Source organism: Pan paniscus, chromosome 10, assembly GCF_029289425.2.
Source record: "Pan paniscus chromosome 10, NHGRI_mPanPan1-v2.0_pri, whole genome shotgun sequence".
NCBI classification, from domain to species: Eukaryota; Metazoa; Chordata; class Mammalia; order Primates; family Hominidae; genus Pan; species Pan paniscus.
Genome location: NC_073259.2, coordinates 128,139,286 through 128,157,210, shown reverse-complemented (window position 1 = coordinate 128,157,210; position 17,925 = coordinate 128,139,286). Strand labels below are relative to the sequence as shown.

At 50.8% G+C, this 17,925-nt stretch overlaps 1 protein-coding gene across 6 annotated transcripts in view; it reads right to left on the bottom strand.

Moving 5' to 3' along the window:
• Positions 1 to 407: 407 nt before the first annotated feature.
• Positions 408 to 17,925, bottom strand: part of BICDL1 (BICD family like cargo adaptor 1) — a 103,477-nt gene continuing 85,959 nt past the window's right edge. For 5 of the 6 annotated variants that reach the window (XM_034934625.4, XM_063593715.1, XM_063593714.1 and 2 more), the window contains 3 exons: positions 12,489 to 12,619; positions 4,953 to 5,073; positions 408 to 1,900 (listed from right to left, as the gene is read on the bottom strand). In XM_034934625.4, coding sequence (XP_034790516.1) covers positions 1,739 to 1,900; positions 4,953 to 5,073; positions 12,489 to 12,619 — 414 coding nt within the window. In that variant the 3' untranslated portion in view covers positions 408 to 1,738. Of the gene's footprint in view, positions 1,901 to 4,005; positions 4,115 to 4,952; positions 5,074 to 12,488; positions 12,620 to 17,925 lie in introns of all 6 variants that reach the window. The other variant, XR_010108971.1, reaches the window with a different exon arrangement.

Sequence of the window (17,925 nt, the reverse complement as noted above, 5' to 3'; positions counted from 1 at the left end):
GGACTGGGAGCACATGTGGTAAGATGCCAGGGGAAGCTCCGTGTTTATCCTCCACATGCCTGGAAGGATGCAGTGGAAGCCTTTGCCTGGTGTGGTTTCTTTCTGGCTTGAAGTTTCTGCCAAGCTTTAGGGCCCTGCTGGCCTGGGAAGCAGCGTTGGCAGGCCTGCCTTGCGGATGGCACGCTGCAGCACTGGCAGGGAGCAGTGCCAGGCGGGAGGGGCAGGGGAGGATGCCCTTCCTGGCCAAATCCCTTGGTTAAGTAAGTACCAGCATCTGAGGTGGCCCGGGTGCAGGGGAACCACTATTGCTACCTCTCCAGCAGCAGCCAGTGGTGAGTCTGACATGTCAGCTGCATTCAGACCAAACCCGCCCCCCGCAAATACCCAGAGACTGAGGCAGGAAGCTCTGTAGAAATTCATTTTATTCTTATTCAGACTATTTTCAAAAGAAGCAGTGGTGTGCTGTTTTTCTAAAAATATGCCTTTATAGATTTTTATATATGTATATTATAAAATCCATACATGTATTTACATGATTGATTGCTACATACAAAATTACAGCACTGTGGTATGTACACATCTACAGGTACATTCTTGCCGCGCATCCCTGCTGTGCTTTCCCCACGTGAGGGAGGGAGACTGAATCAGTTGTGAGCAGCTGAGGGCTGGCCGGGCCGTGGAGCCTCTGAGTTGGGGCCTGGGTGGAGGAGGAGGGGCGGCTGCAGAGGCAGGAGCAGCAGCCACTGCAGGCTTCTGCAGGCAGGCAGGCAGCATCTGGAGGCTTCCGGCAGCCTCCCCCTCCCCTCCACCCCGTGGTGCCTGTGCTGCCCTCAAGGTGGGGTGGCTGACCACAGACCCCTCTGGTGCCATTCAGTGGCCTGGACTTGTTTGGCTGGGCCAGGAAATTATGTATGTGTGTGAGGGGTGGAGGAGGGAGCTGGGGGAGGAGGAGACCCCGTCCAGCCCCAGCCCTGAGCAGGGGAAAGGGCTGGATGGCTAAAGCCTGCAGATGACTGGTGATAACACTCTGCCTGGCCAGGCCCTGCTAAGGGGCAGAGACTGAAGGCTGGGAGGGAGAGCAGTGGTGACAGGGGGACAGGGCCTTCTTCCTCCCTGGGGCTCGGGTGGCCTCAGCTGAGCTTGGGTAAGCCCCGGCTCTTAGACCCTGCGGCCAGAGGCTTGGCCTCCTGCCAGCTGAGGTGCATGCATGCGGGCGAGGGGCTGCCATCTCTCCTTTGACCCTGGGCCAGGGGCTGGGGAAGGAATGGAGGCTTAGGCCTGGCCCGCTGCCCCCACAGGTCTAGGCCCCTGGGGCTCAGGCCTCCTAAGGCATGCAGAGAAGGGCCTCCATTCCTTCTGTTCCCCATTTGCTAAAATCAAGGAGGCAGCAGTGCCTGGGGGTGGGCTGCGATCTGTTGGGTGTGAGCTGCAAAGCCCAACACCAAGGGGCCCCTCTGGGAGGTGGCCTAACCCTGCTCAAGCACGTGGTCCTGGAGAAGCCCAGGCGTGGGCTTGGCCAGGCGGTGGGCCGAGGGAAGCCTTCAGTGGCCAAGGCAGGCCCCCACCTCTAGGTCTCCATCCCCACCGACGAAAGGGAGCAGGCCCTCCCGGACCCATGGGGCCCTAGCATGAGGGGCAGGGCAGCTGCTGAGGTGCAAGCTGCAGGGGAGGCCTTGCCTGCACCGCCTTTCCAGCTGCCTCCAGTCCACCCATCTTTGGTGGCCTGACTCCTCCCAACTTAAATTTTCCTGAAGAATGAGAAGAGTCGTTTGCCTTCAGCGATGCTGGGCTCATCCCCCCGCCCAGCGCTGTGGCCCCTGCAGAGGGCAGCAGCCGGCTGGCTCCGTTCTTTCAGGTGCGTGTCCATCAGCTGCCGGTCAATGACCCTGTGCATGTCATCCTGCAGAGGGGAGGGGACAGTGGCCAGGACTGAGTAGCTGCTCTCACCTAGCCCTGGGGGTGGACAGGGAGGTGGGAACATCAGACAGATGAGAGATGAGAATGTGATGAGTGAGAGGCTGCAGCCGGGACTGCCCTGACCAAGAAAGCGGTGAGCGTGGGCAAGACACCAGGCGCACGCAGGAGCCGTATGGCACCTCCAGCCTCCTCAGGCTTGGGCTGGGTTCTCCTCAACAGTGTTACTCCTGCTGGGCCGCCACGGTCCTCAGCTGATGGCTCGGGTGGTCTGTCCCTGCAGTCTCCACACTAGCACTCCACCTGCTCTGACCAGGCCTCACGGCTCTGCCTCCTGTGTCCTGTGGGCCTGGCTGGTGCCTCCGGTTTGGCTTGCCACCCCCAGCCCCGGCAGGCCCTAGGGCCACCTCGGCTTAACAGCTCCCCAGCCCAATGGCCTGGCCTCAGGGGCTCCTTCTGCCCTTTTTTCCTTTCCAATTATTCCAGCCTGAGCTACTGATGCCCAGGCACCAACGGCAGCCTCACGTGGCAAGGATGCCCTGGGTGCTGCCCTAGACCCTGCTGCTGAGGCTCCCATCTGCGGCAGAGGCCAGGGGCCTCACGGTCTTCAGGGGCCTCACGGTCTTCAGGGGCCTCACGGTCTTTAGGGGCCTCACAGTCTTTAGGGGCCTCACGGTCTTTAGGGGCCTCACAGTCTTTAGGGGCCTCACGGTCTTTAGGGGCCTCACAGTCTTTAGGGGCTGTCCTGCACCAAATCAGGCCCATTTCTTTCAGCTTCCTCACTGGGGTAGGACCATCCCCCAACTCGAATTCGTTCATGTGGTCCAGAAAATGCCTTCCTCCCCACAGCCCGCCCCACCATGTTTTACAGAACAGCAGCCTTTCCCATAGAGAAGCCTGTGGACAGGGCAGCTCCACTCCCTTCCCATTTTGGTGGCTAGATTCTGACTCTGGGTAAGACTCCATTTGACAAAAGTTCTGCCACTGACAAAGTTTGAAAACTCCTGCTTTAGAAATATGAGCAGCCTGTGTAATTAGCATCATCAGTAAATGTAACATGCGTCTGCTCGATTCCTTCATGACTTGAACCTGGCAGGCTCTGCGGCATCCTGGTAAGACCCCAAGCTTTTCTGGCTAAACCCCTGAGTGAGTCAGCCTGTGGTGTCCGAGCACAGGACAGGTGAGGCCTATGTTCAGGGCAGGCTCCCTGTGGCCAGGGCAGATGACCTCTTTGGTTCCGAGCAGCCACTGACGAGATGAGGGCATGAAGTTGGGCTGGCTGGGCCCCTCCATCTGAGCAGCTTGTCCACTCCTCCTCCCTCCCACCCATGGGTGTCATTCTAATATCTCTGCAGGTTTCAGCATGAAACAAAGGGGCCTGAGTCATCGTGGGGTAGCAGTGAGTGTGGACCCCTCACGCGCTCTGGCTCAGGGCCTGCTCTCCAGCCTCCCTATTCTCTCAACCCTGTCTTTCAGACTCAGCTCATTCCTGGTCTTCTCCTTGCCCTTGTCTTCTTCCCTTCTCTTCCATCCCCTTTTCCACTTGCCCCTCAGAGCTGGCACTGTGCCAGGTATTTGCCACCACACGGTCTCTCCTTATAAGGTTCCAGTGTATGATCCTTGGCACAGTGCCCTGCACTTACGATGTGCTCAGTAAAATCTACGCTAAATCCAATGTAGGAATGCTGAAGGGTCTTTCAAAAACCAACCTTTCAAAGCTGCCAATGTTTTGTTTGGCACACTGAAAACTGCATTTTTTTAACTTTAAGCAATCGGGTCTGTCCAGGTCGCCCTTTAGAGTTTCCCAGACACACGCTGCTCATCATTCCAGGCCTGCTGGTCCCTCAGTGGATGGAACAGCCATCTATGAGAAGACGGCACCAGCCGTTAGCACTGGGCCACACACTGCTGAAGAGCTCACTGGACGCGACTGTGATGGAGGAGGGAGCTGGGACTTGAGGGCATATCACACTGCACAGAGATGACGCCAGGCTCCAGCACACAGAACACAGTGGGCCATGAGGGGAGGCGGCGGGGCAGCACAGCAATGGCAGGGCGAGACGGTGGATGGGATGTAGGGCTCAGGCTCACCTCAAAGGCAGGAGGGGTGTACAACTAAAGCTGTTGATACGGGAACTGAGAAAGGCCACTAGATCAGAAACCAAAGGAGCCAGATAGTAAAAAGCCCTGAGGAAGCAAACTGTAGCCGGGAGAGAAGAGAGAGAGCAGCGGTCAGCCAGGGCGCGGCCAGCTGGCTGCCATGCAGGAGCCGAGGAGCCAGGGACGGGCACCCTGTGGTGGGGCCAGTGTTCTGGCTGCCAGCCCCATGGGGCCCTGGGAGGAATGGTCACCAACAACCTGCCCTCCACGGGGGGCTTACCTTGTAAAGCCACAGACGGCTTTTCATCTGTCTGGATGAGAATTCTTGGGGAGAAATATTAATGTTTATACCCATATCCTAAAACTGTGCTACCTCAACCTCACGAACAAAACCCAGCCAGCCACAGCCCGGTCCAGTGGGGAGCCATGCTGGACCCTGAAAACAGTGGGTCTAGAGAGGGACCCACTGACTCCTCTTCCCCAGGGCCTGCGCCAGCACAGTGCTCTTTGGAAAATGGAGGCTGGCCCTTGAGAAGGGGAAGGGTAGCAGCTGCTGGCTGCAGGAGGGTTGCTGAGCCGCATCCCGCTGTGAATTTTCATGCAATTATACTGAGCTTCCTGGGCCTCCATGTTAACCAGTTGTTTCTTTCCAGCTTAAAGCCCAGACAACCAGCTGAAAGGGGGCCCCATTCCAAGTCTGGAGATCACTACATCTCCAGACAGCAGCAGCCTGGGCACTGTCGCTCAAAAGCATCCTTAAGCATTCTTCCCCAAGGACTAGGGGACATGAGCTCTGGATCTTGCCAGGTGAAGACTGGGATGTGCTGTTCACCCAGTCACATGGGACCCTCCAGTGGCAAACTCTCCTTACACTCTGCCTGGGTTCAGAGATTCCTCCTGGAGTCTCCTCTCGCCCTGGATCTCAGGCTCCAGTTTACCTGCCAAGCTTCCAGCTGCTGCGAGAGGTTCAGTTTCTGCTGAATGGCATCCAGCAACTGGCTGTTCAGAGACATCATATCCATCCTGCACTTGGCAAGTTCCAGCTCCACAGCATTCTTCCTGAGAACAGACAAGCCAGGGTGAACATGGACACCTTGTGCCAGAGGCATCTTGGTCTTTACTTGGGGCACCTGGAGTCCCAGGATGAGGAAACAGGCTCTGACCCTGAACTCACAACAAATAGCAGCTGCAACAATAACTATGATGTTGCCTGCAGAGGGTTAGTTTGCAACATGTTTTCACATATATTCTCCCAGTTTTCATAACCAACCTGTAGGTGAAAGGAATATTTGTCATCCCCACCTCACGTATAAAGAAACAGAAGTTGAGGCCGGGCGTGGTGGCTCATGCCTGTAATCCCAGCACTTTGGGAGGCCGAGGCGGGTGGATCACCTGAGATCGAGGGTTCGAGACCAGCCTGACCAACATGGAGAAACCCTGTCTCTACTAAAAATACAAAATTAGCCAGGCATGGTGGCACATGCCTGTAATCCCAGTTACTCGGGCTGAGGTAGGAGATCACTTGAATCCAGGAGGCGGAGGTTACAGTGAGCCAAGATCACGCCACTGCACTCCAGCCTGGGCAACAAGAGCGAAACTCTGTCTCAAAACAAAACAAAAAACTGCCTGTGTGTTCAAGGATATGCACAAAAATGTCTAGTTGGTTATCTCTGGGTGATGATTACTGATGGGTAACTCCTCCGACATTATTTTGCATTTTTTATTTTCACATTTGTGTTTCACGTATTACTTTGTTCACCTTTCCCAACATTCCTAAATCACGGCTGTTCAATGCAAAAGAAAATTAATTTTTTTCGAGGGCAGGGGAACGGGAATAAAGGTGGAAGGACCTCTGCAGAGGCAGCCCTGGTTGCCCAACTGCAGAAACGTGTATTATTTAGCCCTTGCCTTCATTAATCGCTCCCTTAAGCACTCAAAACAGCAAAGCTAACAAAAGCGTGCTCCTTGTACAGGGCCAGCGACTAATGTGCAGGGCTCAAGGGCAGCTAGAGGATCCGCCTGCAGAGGCCGCCTAGCTCGAGCTTCACAACACCGACCGCACTAACCGAAGTGCGACCAGAAAAAGGAACAGGTGGATCCCACTTGCAAAGTGCTCAGGCCACTGCTGCGACCAGCACTTCTTCTTTGGCTTCAGGTCTACCGAGCAATTAGTCACCTGTGCCGACACCGCAAGTGCGCCCCGCCCGCCGGCCCGCCTGCCTTCCCTAGAGAAACCGCTCCAGATAGCTCAGCCACCGCGTCAGCCCCGCCCACTGCGGCAGCGACGGGACCCGAGCCCGTCCAATGGATGCTGAGGGCTCAGATGCCGAAGGCTGCCTCCGTCACACCCACTGCTATTGGCTGGCAGCAAACAGCGGAAATCCTCACGCGGCATCGGTTGCCATGGACACCCCTCCAGTAGCGTCAGAACCCGTGGTGCCCCACGACAGCCACAGCCTCCTGAGCTTCCGGCGTCCCCCGGCAGGTGGCGCGGAGAGCAGCGGGAGCCCCAGGAATGTGCTGACTAACGTTGCCGGCGAGGGACATGGGCCCAGGGCTACAGCCGCGGCGCAGCGCCGGGCATGGTGGGGTTCCCTTCCTTCCCAAAAACGCCCTGAGGCAGGGGCTGCCTGGACGACCTCCAATCCTGGCCACGCGCTGCACCCTTGGGACATTTGCTCACCAAGGAATAAGTGCTCGTCATTCATGGGAAACCCCAGACCAGGATCAACACATTAATCACATTTTAAAAATAGGAATATTCCAAGGGCTCGAATAATTCCTTTTTACAAATGAAACCACTAGTAACTGACTTGTTTTTGTAAGGCAGATTGCTAGCCCAAGATTTATTTTTGGTTTTAGTGAAGGCCCTTCACCTGCAAGGAGATAAAAAAATTGCTACTTAATTTTCCTGAAACTCATTTATTGTATAGGAGAAGGTGCACCTTAAGGTTTCTGCAGCCCAGTGACGAGAAGGAAGTTATATTTCTTAGGGATTCTCACCCCTGACTACACATTAAAATCAAGGGGGAAAGAAGTGGGCCCCACCCAACTGACCCCACCCCGTGATTTCAACTGTATTGTTCTGGTGAGGTTCCTGGTGTCTGAGCACTCCCCAGATGATTGTAATGTGCGGCCAGGATGGAGAATCAGAGATAACGTATATGGAAGAAGTATCTGGTAAAACTAAGTTACTATACAAATGGGGGGTGTGGTTTCCTCTTTAAATGATTCCTTAGGCTTGTCGTCTCAATTCTTGTATAACAAAAATTCATTTCTAAGGTATGGGAAAAGAACTATCCTCCCAGAGTAACCTAACTGCCCAGCCAGCCCTGTTCTATAGGAGTCCAGGAAGGACAGGACCCTTGCTCCAGAGTTCTCCCTACTGGGGGCATCCTTCCAGAGGGGAGAATTTGCAAGTCTAATCAGACTCCTGGATAGTAACTGGGCCTCCTTTGAAAGCAGGCAAGAGCATGCATTACAAGGTTTCATGTAGATTTGCTCACCCAGGTGGCAGAGCTAGGTTTTACTTTTTTTTTTTTTTTAAAGGGAGAAAGACTGGACAACTTGCTTCTTCTCTCCTGCACCCTGACACTTTCTCTGTTTGTATCCCCCACCTTCCATCCCACCTTCCATGCTGATGACAGAATATGATCTTAATGTTCAGCTTCTTGTCTGAGAGAAGGTAACCAACCCATGTGTACTTCTATTTTCATTCTGCCTTTTTTTTTTTTTTGAGGCAGGATCTTGCTCTGTCATCCAGGCTGGAGTGCAGTGGCATGATCACAGCTCACTGCAGCCTCAACCTTCTGGGCTCAAGTGATCCTCCCACCTCTGTGACTCCAAGAATGTACCACCACACTCAGTTAATTTTTTATTTGTATTTTTAGTAGAGACAGGGTCTCACTATGTTGCCCAGGCTGGTCTTGAACCCCTAGGCTCAAGCAATCCTCCCATTTTGGCCTCCCAAAGTGCTAGGATTACAGGCGCCCTTGCCTGGCCTCCTTCTGCTTTTGATTTCTAATGGACTTCCACGATAAGCATCTTCATTTTACCATTTTATTCCATCACACAATTTCACTGTTATTCATAAAGGTATGCTGCCTCCTCTATCACACTGTTACTTTTTTTTGAGACAAGGCCTCACTCTGTCACCCAAGCTGGAGGGCAGTGGTGCAATCTTGGCTTACTGCAACCTCCGCCTCCTGAATTTGTGATCCTCCAACCTGGCTACTTTTTTTTTTTTTGGGTAGAGATGGGGTTTCACCATGTTGGCCAGGTTGGTCTCGAACACCTGACCTCAAGCGATCCACCTGCCTCAGCCTCCCAAAGCGCTGGGATTGCAGGCCTGAGCCGCCGCACCCCAGCCTTATCACACTTAAGTATCCATTAACTAAATATAGTGGAAATCCAAGCAGCAAAGATACATCGTTATGTGGGACTCACCAAGAATAATTTCTAAAATGAACTAGAAACTGACAGACACCATGACATGAGGTTCTGACCAGAAAGAAAAGGGGACCCAAAGGTAAAACGGAAATAGAGATACTGAAAATGATGAAAGAGAACAGAAGGGAGGGGGAAAGTGTGTGTGGAAGTGAGGTTAGAGTATGAGTAATTTTTTTTTTTTTTTTTTGAGACAGAGTCCCCATTCTGTTGCCCAGGCTGGAGTGCAATGGCGTGATCACAGCTCACTACAACTTCTGCCTCCCGGGTTCAAGTGATTCTCCTGCCTCAGCCTCCTGAGTAGCTGGGATTACAGGCGCCTGCCACCATGCTTGGCTAATTGTTGTATTTTTAGTAGAGACGGGGTTTCACCATGTTGGCCAGGCTGGCCTCAAAACTCCTGACCTTAGGTGATCTGCCTGCCTCGGCCTCTCATAGTGCTGGGATTACAGGTGTGAGCCACTGCAACTGGCCTGAGTATGAGGAATTTTAAAGTCAGAAGTTAAAATGTGTGTCATATTATTTTTTTTACAAAAGCATACAGTATCTTATTTACACATTGTTTCCAAGTAGCTCATTTTAGCTTCCCAACAAGTAGCAGTGTAGCAAAGGGAAAAGGGTGTCAGGAAGACGGGAATCAGAAGACTTGAGGTGGAGGCTCATGAGTCACTGCTGGCTGTGGCCCTGGCAAAGTATTTCTTAGTTTCCTCATCTGTAAAATTGGGATTAAAAATTTTTACTTCTTACTGTGGCTGGGAGGATTAAAGAATAAAAGTGTTAGCCGGGTGTGGTGGCTCATGCCTGTAATCCCAGCACTTTGGGAGGCCAGGGCGGGTGGTTCACAAGGTCAGGAGATCGAGACCATCCTGACTAACACGGTGAAACCCTGTCTCTACTAAAAATACAAAAAATTAGCAGGGCATGGTGACACATGCCTGTAGTCCCAGCTACTCGGGAGGCTGAGGCATGAGAATCGCTTGAACCTGGGAGGCGGAGTTTGCAGTGAGCCAAGATCATGCCACTGCACTCCACCTGGGCGACTGAGTGAGACTCCGTCTCAAAGAAAAGAAAAAAAAAAAGAAGAATAAAAGTGCTTTGTAAACTATAAAGTGATGTATAAATATTACTATTGGCTGGGCACAGTGGCTCACGCCTGTAATCCCAGTACTTTGGGAGGCTGAGGCAGGTGGATCACTTGAGGTCAGGAGTTTGAGACCAGCGTGACCAACATGCTGAAACCCTGTCTCTACTAACAGAAAAATTAGCCAAGCATGGGGGCGCATGCCTGTAATTCCAGCTACTTGGCTGAGGCAGGAGAATCACTCGAACCTGGGAGGTGGAGGTTGCAGTGAGACGAGGTCGTGCCACTGCTCTCCAGCCTAGGCGACAGAGCAAGACTCCATCTCAATAAATAAATAAATAAATACTACTATTAATATTTTCTAAATGACCCCAAAGTAGACACATTTTTGGTAACTATCTCCTCATACTCCTTGAACAGGGTGGGGCTGGGCACGGTGGCTCTTGCTTATAATCTCAGCACTTTGGGCAGATCCCTGGAGCTCAGGAGTTCAAGACCAGCCTGAGCAACAGGACAAAACCTCGTCTCTACAAAAAACAAAAGCAAAAACTAGCCAGGTGTGGTGGCGTGCACCTGTAGTCCCAGCTACTCGGGAGGCTGAGAGGTGAGAGGATTGCTCCAGCCCAGGAGGTCAAAGATGCAGTTAGCTGTGACTGGGCCACTATACTACAGCCTGGGTGGCAGAGTAAGACCCTGTCTCAAAAAAATAAATACATAAAAAGTAATTCACAGGGGAATAGGGGATATGTAAATATGTTTGTTTCCAAAGTTTCTGAATGTAAGACAATGTGTTTATGAAGAAAATGTGGCCAGGCTGGGCATGGTGGCTCATGCCTGTAATCCTAACACTTTGGGAGGCCGAGGTGGGCAGATCACTTGAGGCCAGGAGTTCGAGAGTAGCCTGGCCAACATGGTGAAACCCCATCTCTACTAAAAATACAAAACTTAGCCAGGCGTGGTGGTGTGTGCCTGTAATCCCAGCTATTCGGGAGGCTGAGGCACGAGAATAGCTTGAACCCAAGAGGCGGAGGTTGCAGTGAGCTGTGAGCATGGGTGACAGAGTGAGAATTTCTCTCAAAAAAAATAAAGTAAAATAAAATAAACACGGCTGGGCGCAGTAGCTCACGCCTATAATTTCAGCACTTTGGGAGGCTAAGGTGGGTGGATCACTTGAGCCCAGGAGTTCAAGACCAGCCTGGGTAACATGGTGAAAACCCGTATCTACAAAAAATACAAAAATCTGCCCGGCATGGTGGCACAGCTACTTGGGAGGCTGAGGAGGGAAGATCACTTGAGCCCAGGAGGTGGAAGCTGCAGTGAGCTATGATTGTGTCACTGCACTCCAGCCTGGGTGACAAAGAGAGACCCTGTCTTAAACAAACAAACAAAAAAACACAAAACATTTTTAAAAAGACCTAGTTGGCTGGGCACAGTGGCTCATGCCTGTAATCCCAGGACTTTGGGAGACTGAGGTAGGAGGATCGCTTGAGCCCAGGGGTTTAAGACCAGCCCTAGCAACATGGCAAAACCCCGTCTCTAACAAAAATACAAAAAATTAGCCAGGTGTGGTAGCGTGTACCTGAGGTCCCAGCTACTCGGGAGGCTGAGGTGGGAGGATCGCTCAAGACCATGATGGGGAGGTTGCAGTGAGCCAAGATCATGCCACTGTACTCCAGCCTGGGTGACAGAGTGAGACTCTGTCTTCAAAAAAAAGACCTAGTTTATTGGAAATATAAGGGACAGAGGAAAATGCTAAATGACGCTATGGGATGCAATCAAACCCAGAATGCAGCAAATCTATGAGAGAAATGATCCACTTTCTTCAACAAATAAATATAATATGAAAAAGAAGAAAGAGGAGATGTTACAGACTTTTGGGACACATCAGTTAAATGGAATATGTAGGCTTCGGAGTCTGATTCTAAATCAGTTATCAAAAGATATTTATGGGCCAATTGGGGAAATTCTAACATCAACTGGATTCTGATATTATTAAGAAATTATTTTTTTCAAGTGTGATCATTGTATTGTTTTTTTTTTTTTAATTCTTTCTGGTAGAGATGTATACTGCAGTGTTTATGGAGATGACACTATGTCTTGTGATTTAACATAATCCAACAGGGAGGTGGAGGAAGTGGGTGAGGATATAGATGAAATAACACTGACCATATGCTAATTAGTATTGAGGCTGAGAGATGAAGTCATCTTATATCTTCTATTTTTGTGTTTGCTTGAAAATGTCCATAATAAAAAAATAGAAACAAAAAACAAAAAAACTAAAAAAAAAAGGTGAGGTAGATATATACATACGATAAAACTGGAGGCTGGGCGTGGTGGCTCACGCCTGTAATCCCAGCACTTTGGGAGGCCAAGGCGGGCAGATCACCTGAGGTCAGGAGTTGGAGACCAGCCTGGCCAATATGGTGAAACCCTGTCTCTACTAAAAATACAAAAATTAGCTGGGCATGGTGGCAGGCACCTGTAATCCCAGCTACTTGGGAGGCTGACAGGAGAATCACTTAAACCCAGAGGCAGAGGTTGCAGGGAGCTGAGATCGCGCCATTGCACTGCAGCCTGGACAAGAAGGGCAAAACTCCGTCTCAAAAAAAAAAAAAAAAAAAAAAAAAGGAAAGCTCTTTAAGATACAAGTGCAAAAGGGCAAGACATGTAGAGTATCATCCTATTGATGTCTAAAAACACATAATAACTGCATTGCCTACACACCTACATATGCATAAGAAAAAGAGCTGCAAAAAATGCACAGCTAACTTTCAATACCAGCATGTGTCTGGGGAGGAGAATGGGAATGGGGGTGGGGGTGGGTAGCGGGGAAACTAACTTTTACCTTTGTATTCTTTTGTATGATTTAATTTTAAAAATTGAGCATATGCTCAATTCTATATACTCAACTTTATCTTAAGAATAAAGTGAAGCCATCCCTACTCACTTTGCAATGGCCTCGTCGCGGTCCCTGATGGCCTTCTGAAGCTGCTCCTTTGGCTCCTTGTCCTCAGAAGTGACTCTGAGTCGGTCTCTCTCCTCTTTTAGGGCAGTCATCTCCACACTCAGCAGTGTCACCTAACAGGAGAATGAATATGGTATCACTGCTGCTGTCCTGGGTGGTTTTCCCTCCAAGAGGGAAAAAGGAACAAAGAGACCCCAGGCAGGACCAGGGTACATGTGTGGGGGTGCAGGCTGGTAGCATTCCACTGCCATCCTGCTTCAAGAGAGGGCCTGTCTCTCTTGAAGAAAGGGTACCACATCACATGCTAGGCTTGAGCTCGGCAGCAAGGGAGCTGGGGGGATTTAGCTCTGGACCTGCAGCCGTAGGCCAGATCTTCCCTTTGCACTCAGCACGGCATACTACCTCCTCCATCTCCAGGCACTCCAGGTAACAAGTGAATGAAGACCATAAGTCATCATGACACACAGTTTTTAGGGTAGGGAATCCCGTTCCCTTTCCCACCATCTCCCACTCAACATGGATGCTGCTATCAACAGAGCCCTGGATGATTCCAAAGCTGGAGACCCTGCTCCCCCGTGACAGCCCTTGGCACAGCCCAGCTCACTTTAGTTCCTCATTCAGCTCCCCAGGTGAAAGCCACAGGGAACTTAGACACCTAAGTGACATTATCATCTTCCACCTCAAACCTGTTACCTTTTCTGTGGCCCATGCTTCAGCAAAGGGCACCACCGCCTTCTCAGGTCCTTGTGCCCCAGCTGGGAGTCAACCTTTGGCAGTGAGGCACCCCTCCAGTGGCTCCGTCAGGGACCACAGCTTACCCTGCCCCACAGTATGGTAACCCTGTGTACACCATGATCTGTGTGATGGCAGGAAGCATGTCACATCCATCTGTGCATCCCAGAGCCTGGCTGTGTAGGGTGCTTAATCCCAAAGCAGTAGACAATTGTCATTTTTTGGCTAGTCATCATCCGAAATCTCTTCCCATTTTGGGGGCACTCCTGGTTGTGTGAGACTTGGTGTGACACAAGGCTTGACCTCCAACTAAAGAAGCCAACAGGGAATAGACATTTCCTTTCCCAGGCAGTCTGGGCGTGGGCCTGTGACCAAACTTGCCAGTTACAACCCCTTCCAGGGACTGCAGCTCTGAGCACAGCAAAGCCCCAGGCGAGGGAGGAATTAGTGACAAGGGCGGCAGTTTGTTTGTTGTCCCTTTTCCCATGGCCCTTTCTTGTTTTGGAACCGGGTTCTCCCACTTTCCTGTTGATTCTGTAAGCTTTCAGGTCTCATACATTCTCTTTCTGCTTACATTAAGCAGAGTACATGTTTTGCTGTTTGCAACCAGAAACCCTGCCTGGTAGAGCTTTCAATAAATATTTATTGAATAATGAAAGGGTGGGAGCCCCTTCTTCTCAGTTGATAAGATCAGACGTGAGTCAGGATGCCTAGCCCTGCCTTCATGTTAAATATTACACATACTTTGACATTTTTCCAAGGGAGGATCCATCCATACAGGTCTGCCTCCCTCCCACAACGGGACAAATGCCACCTTTCAGCATACTCCTCTGTTCTTCAAGTCCCAGGTCTAATCCTCTTCAGCTAGAATGAAACTGAGCAAAGGCCCCAGGTGTAAGGCTGAAGATCAAGCTTCCCTTGATCTTGAAGTGTCTGAAAATCAATACATTTCAGACATTCTCCAGAACGAGACGGCAGAGCTGCCAGCCCCTGGGGTAGCAGCCACTCTGGAAGAATTCAGAGGACACCCAACAGTGAAGAGGGACAGAAGGACAATCTGTTGCCACCATAAGCAATGGGTTTTATACTCTGCAGAGTCTAGCAGGAAACATCAGGGCCGGGTGCTCTGTACTGAGAACAGCCCAAAGCAGCAGCTTTCCTGGTAGGGACAGCTGGGTGAGGAGGGCGGAAGCCTTGGGGAAGAACAGGCTGGAGCACCTGCAGCTACCCAGCACACACATGCATCTAGCCCCGAGGCAGACAAGGCACCAGGGCAGAGCCCAGCCTCCCCCTATTTAGCAGCAGACTCTGCAGCCTGGTAGGCCAGGACTCAAGACCCACAAAGCACCTGGAAGAGACAGCCAGACCTCCTCTTAGGCCAAATGAGCCCTGCCATGGCCTTGGGCCAGCTGTGGGCCAGTCGGACATTCTGCCAGCAGAGTAAGGGACAGGTAAAACTATATGCTAGGCAGGAAAAGCCAACATTTAATATGCTCCAGATGAAACTTCAGAAGAACTTTTTGCTTTGGCCTAAAAAACCTGGTTGAGTTACAGCCTACCAGACATGTGCCTTAGGAGAGGTGACAAGGCACTTGCCCTCTTTGAGCTATACATACTTTTTATAATAAGCGGAAATAAAAATAACTATTTCTCACCACTAAGTTGTCGTTGAGGATTACGAGATAAATGATATCAAGGGCTCAATGCAGTACCTGGCATATGGTTGTAAGCTCTACTCTCTCCTCCCTCCTGCAAGGTGGGACCTAATCACTGCTGTCATGATAACTGATCTGGCTTGTTTATACAAAGACTTAGGTTACATCCACCCCCAAATCCACTTTTCCCAAATAAGCTGGGTGTCCCCGCAATTAAATAGCAAAGAAAACATTCAAAAGTCAGATATTGAAGGCTTAATTTGCTCTTTTGTTCAACAACATTTGAGTGCTTATTCTCAGCAAGGCACTGTGCTAGCTGCTTTAGGAGAGGACACAGCTAGATCAGACCTTGAGCTCATCCTCATGGGGTCTAGGGTTTGACTGAGAAGATGAGATGTGAGCAGGGTAACTGTGACAAGACAGAGACAGGGGTGCTCCATGAGGAAAGGAATCAAGAGGGTTTCAGGAGGAAGTGATGCTAGATCGGGAACTTGAAGGCTGAATAGCATGGAGATATGAGCAGGTGAGAGAGAAGGCCTTCTGGGCACAGAGAAAGCTGGGGAGAAGGCCCAGGTGTGGGTAGCATGGGGTGCATGTGCCACTGCCCTTTGTATCCTATGTTCAGTTCTGCTAAAGCAAAGGGGGCAAGAGGGAAACCAGAGGGACGCAGGCTGTGCGGCTGGAATGCAGCCAGACTGCACAGCCACAACGGCTCAAGGCTTCCTGCTATTTGATAATGGGAACCCACCCAGAACTTGTAAGGGGCGTCCCACTTTCAAGTCACGCTTCAGGAAGATCAATCCAAAGCGTGTGAGGGTGGGCGGGCTGGGGGAAGGCAGATAAATTGGGAAGTGGTGACCATAGCCAGGGTGTGAAAGGATGCAGGTCTTGAAATAGGGCAGGAGCTAGGAGGACGGAGGATGGAGGATGGAGGAGACGGCCATGCTGAGATTTCAGAGGAGAGGCACCCAGATTTGGCGAGTGAAGCCCACAGGCTCCCAGCACTCTCTGCATGTTCATGCCCCTTCTGGAGTAACAAGTGTGCACTCGAGTCAAGCATGAAGGATCCAAACAACAGAAATGGGATGCTTCTAACTGAGCCTCCTGCCACCTGGGTGACAGGCCTGAGAACTGGCTGAGGGCCTCACCGATAACGTGTTCATATTCTACAGACTAATCGCAGAAGAACCCCCTGCATCCTAGCAGCTGCTCCACACACACCAGAGGTGAGGGGTGGGCCACTTGGGGAACAGAGGAGGAGGCAGTTCCTTGCCACTGATGGCAGTGGGGTAGGAGGGGGCACACCACCACATGAAGGACTTTGTTCCTTAAGCACAATAACAGGTGCCAGCAAGTCTTCAGGTCTGGGTATGGATTTTGCTTCTAAAAAATAATTACCAGTCAAATTAAACCTACGCTTTCCTTTATTTAAAAGTTTGGATAGGCTTCCAGCCCCCACACCTTTGACCTCTGGCCTAGTTTTCAAGAGAGAAAAGAACACTCTCAGGTAACAGGCTCAGAGGCTGGGTCAGCCATCAGATGAGGTTTGAGCCCAGTCCAGGAGCTGTGTGCTAGAACCTCAGTCCCACCTAACCATGTCTGGGCCTTGCCCCCAAAAGGGCTCAGAGATGGCTCTGACTGTCCTCTTGGCACTGTGGGGTCCTAGAGAGCAGGGGCCCTGCACATCCATCTGGTGCCTCTCAGGGCCTAGTGCAGCACCAGGCACGCAGTGGGTGTCAGTGGATGTCGAACCAACCTTGCATGCAGAACGCCATGCCTGCTGTGATGGCTGCAATTTCTGCAGTCATTCTGGGACTCAATCTGCACCCTACCCCTGCCTTGGGAGGCCAGTGTTACTCCCCATGAGGTGGCTTTGCTACGTGCAGTGTGGCTGAGAGGTTTTCTGCTTTGACTGAGCATCTGGGAAGAGATGGCCTACAGAAGTCCAATTCTATACCCCGCGTGGGACATGAGTACAACCTTCCACTTGGTGAACCATTTGAAAGAGAATCCACAGCAACTGGCCTAAACCATTATCAGCTGAACTTCTAAGAAAAATTTCGAGGTGGAAATGGGTTCCTAAATATTCTACAGTAGAATCTTGGCAACCTACAATTTGCTTATGTTTCTGAATAAAACAATGCCCCCCGCATCCACTGTGGAGTTCTAGTTTTATAATTCTGAGAAACAAAACAACAAAACCAGTTAATATTAAAGAACTCATGAACAGAAGCACCCTATGGAAATTTAAATAGGCTTTAAAATAAGCAAAACTTTTATTAATCCAAAGACCTTACAGATTCAACTTTCTCCTGCATTTTATTTTTCCAGTTTAGAAGATCTGTCTCTGAGTCTGAATCACTCTCTGGCCAAATTACCCGCTGAAGAACTTAGGTTTCAGGCGGGTGAATGTCTGTGGCTGCCTAACCCAAGTCTCTAGCGTTTGGCTGTGAGCAAGCTACAACTTTTTGAGACAGAGTCTCACTCTGTCATCCAGGCTCAAGTGTAGTGGCACGATCTCAACTCATTGCAACCTCCGCCTCTTGGTTTCAAGCAATTCTCCTGCCTCAGCCTCCCAAGTAGCTGGGATTATAGGCGTGTGCCATCACACTGGGCTAATTTTTCTATTTTTAGTAGAGATGGGGTTTCGCCATGTTGGCCAGGCTGGTCTCGAACTGCCGATCTCAAGTGATCCACCTGCCTTGGCCTCCCAAAGGGCTGGGATTACAGGCGTGAGCCACCGTGCCTGGCCAAGCCACAGATTGAAATGGCATCTTTGTGTCCTTGTTATCTGGTCACTCACAGAAGGAAGAGGACAGTAGATGGCTGGAGGTGGGTCTCCCGATATTTTCCAAGAAAATATCAGGAAGACTAACGGGATGACTCCCAGAAAAGGGGAGTTTCTTTCTATAAAGATATTTCAAATGTAGGAAATACTGACTGGGGCCACATGTGGTGGGTCACACCTGTAATCCCAGCACTTTGAGAGTCTGAGGTGAGTGGTTCTCTTGAGCCCAGGAGTTTGAGACCAG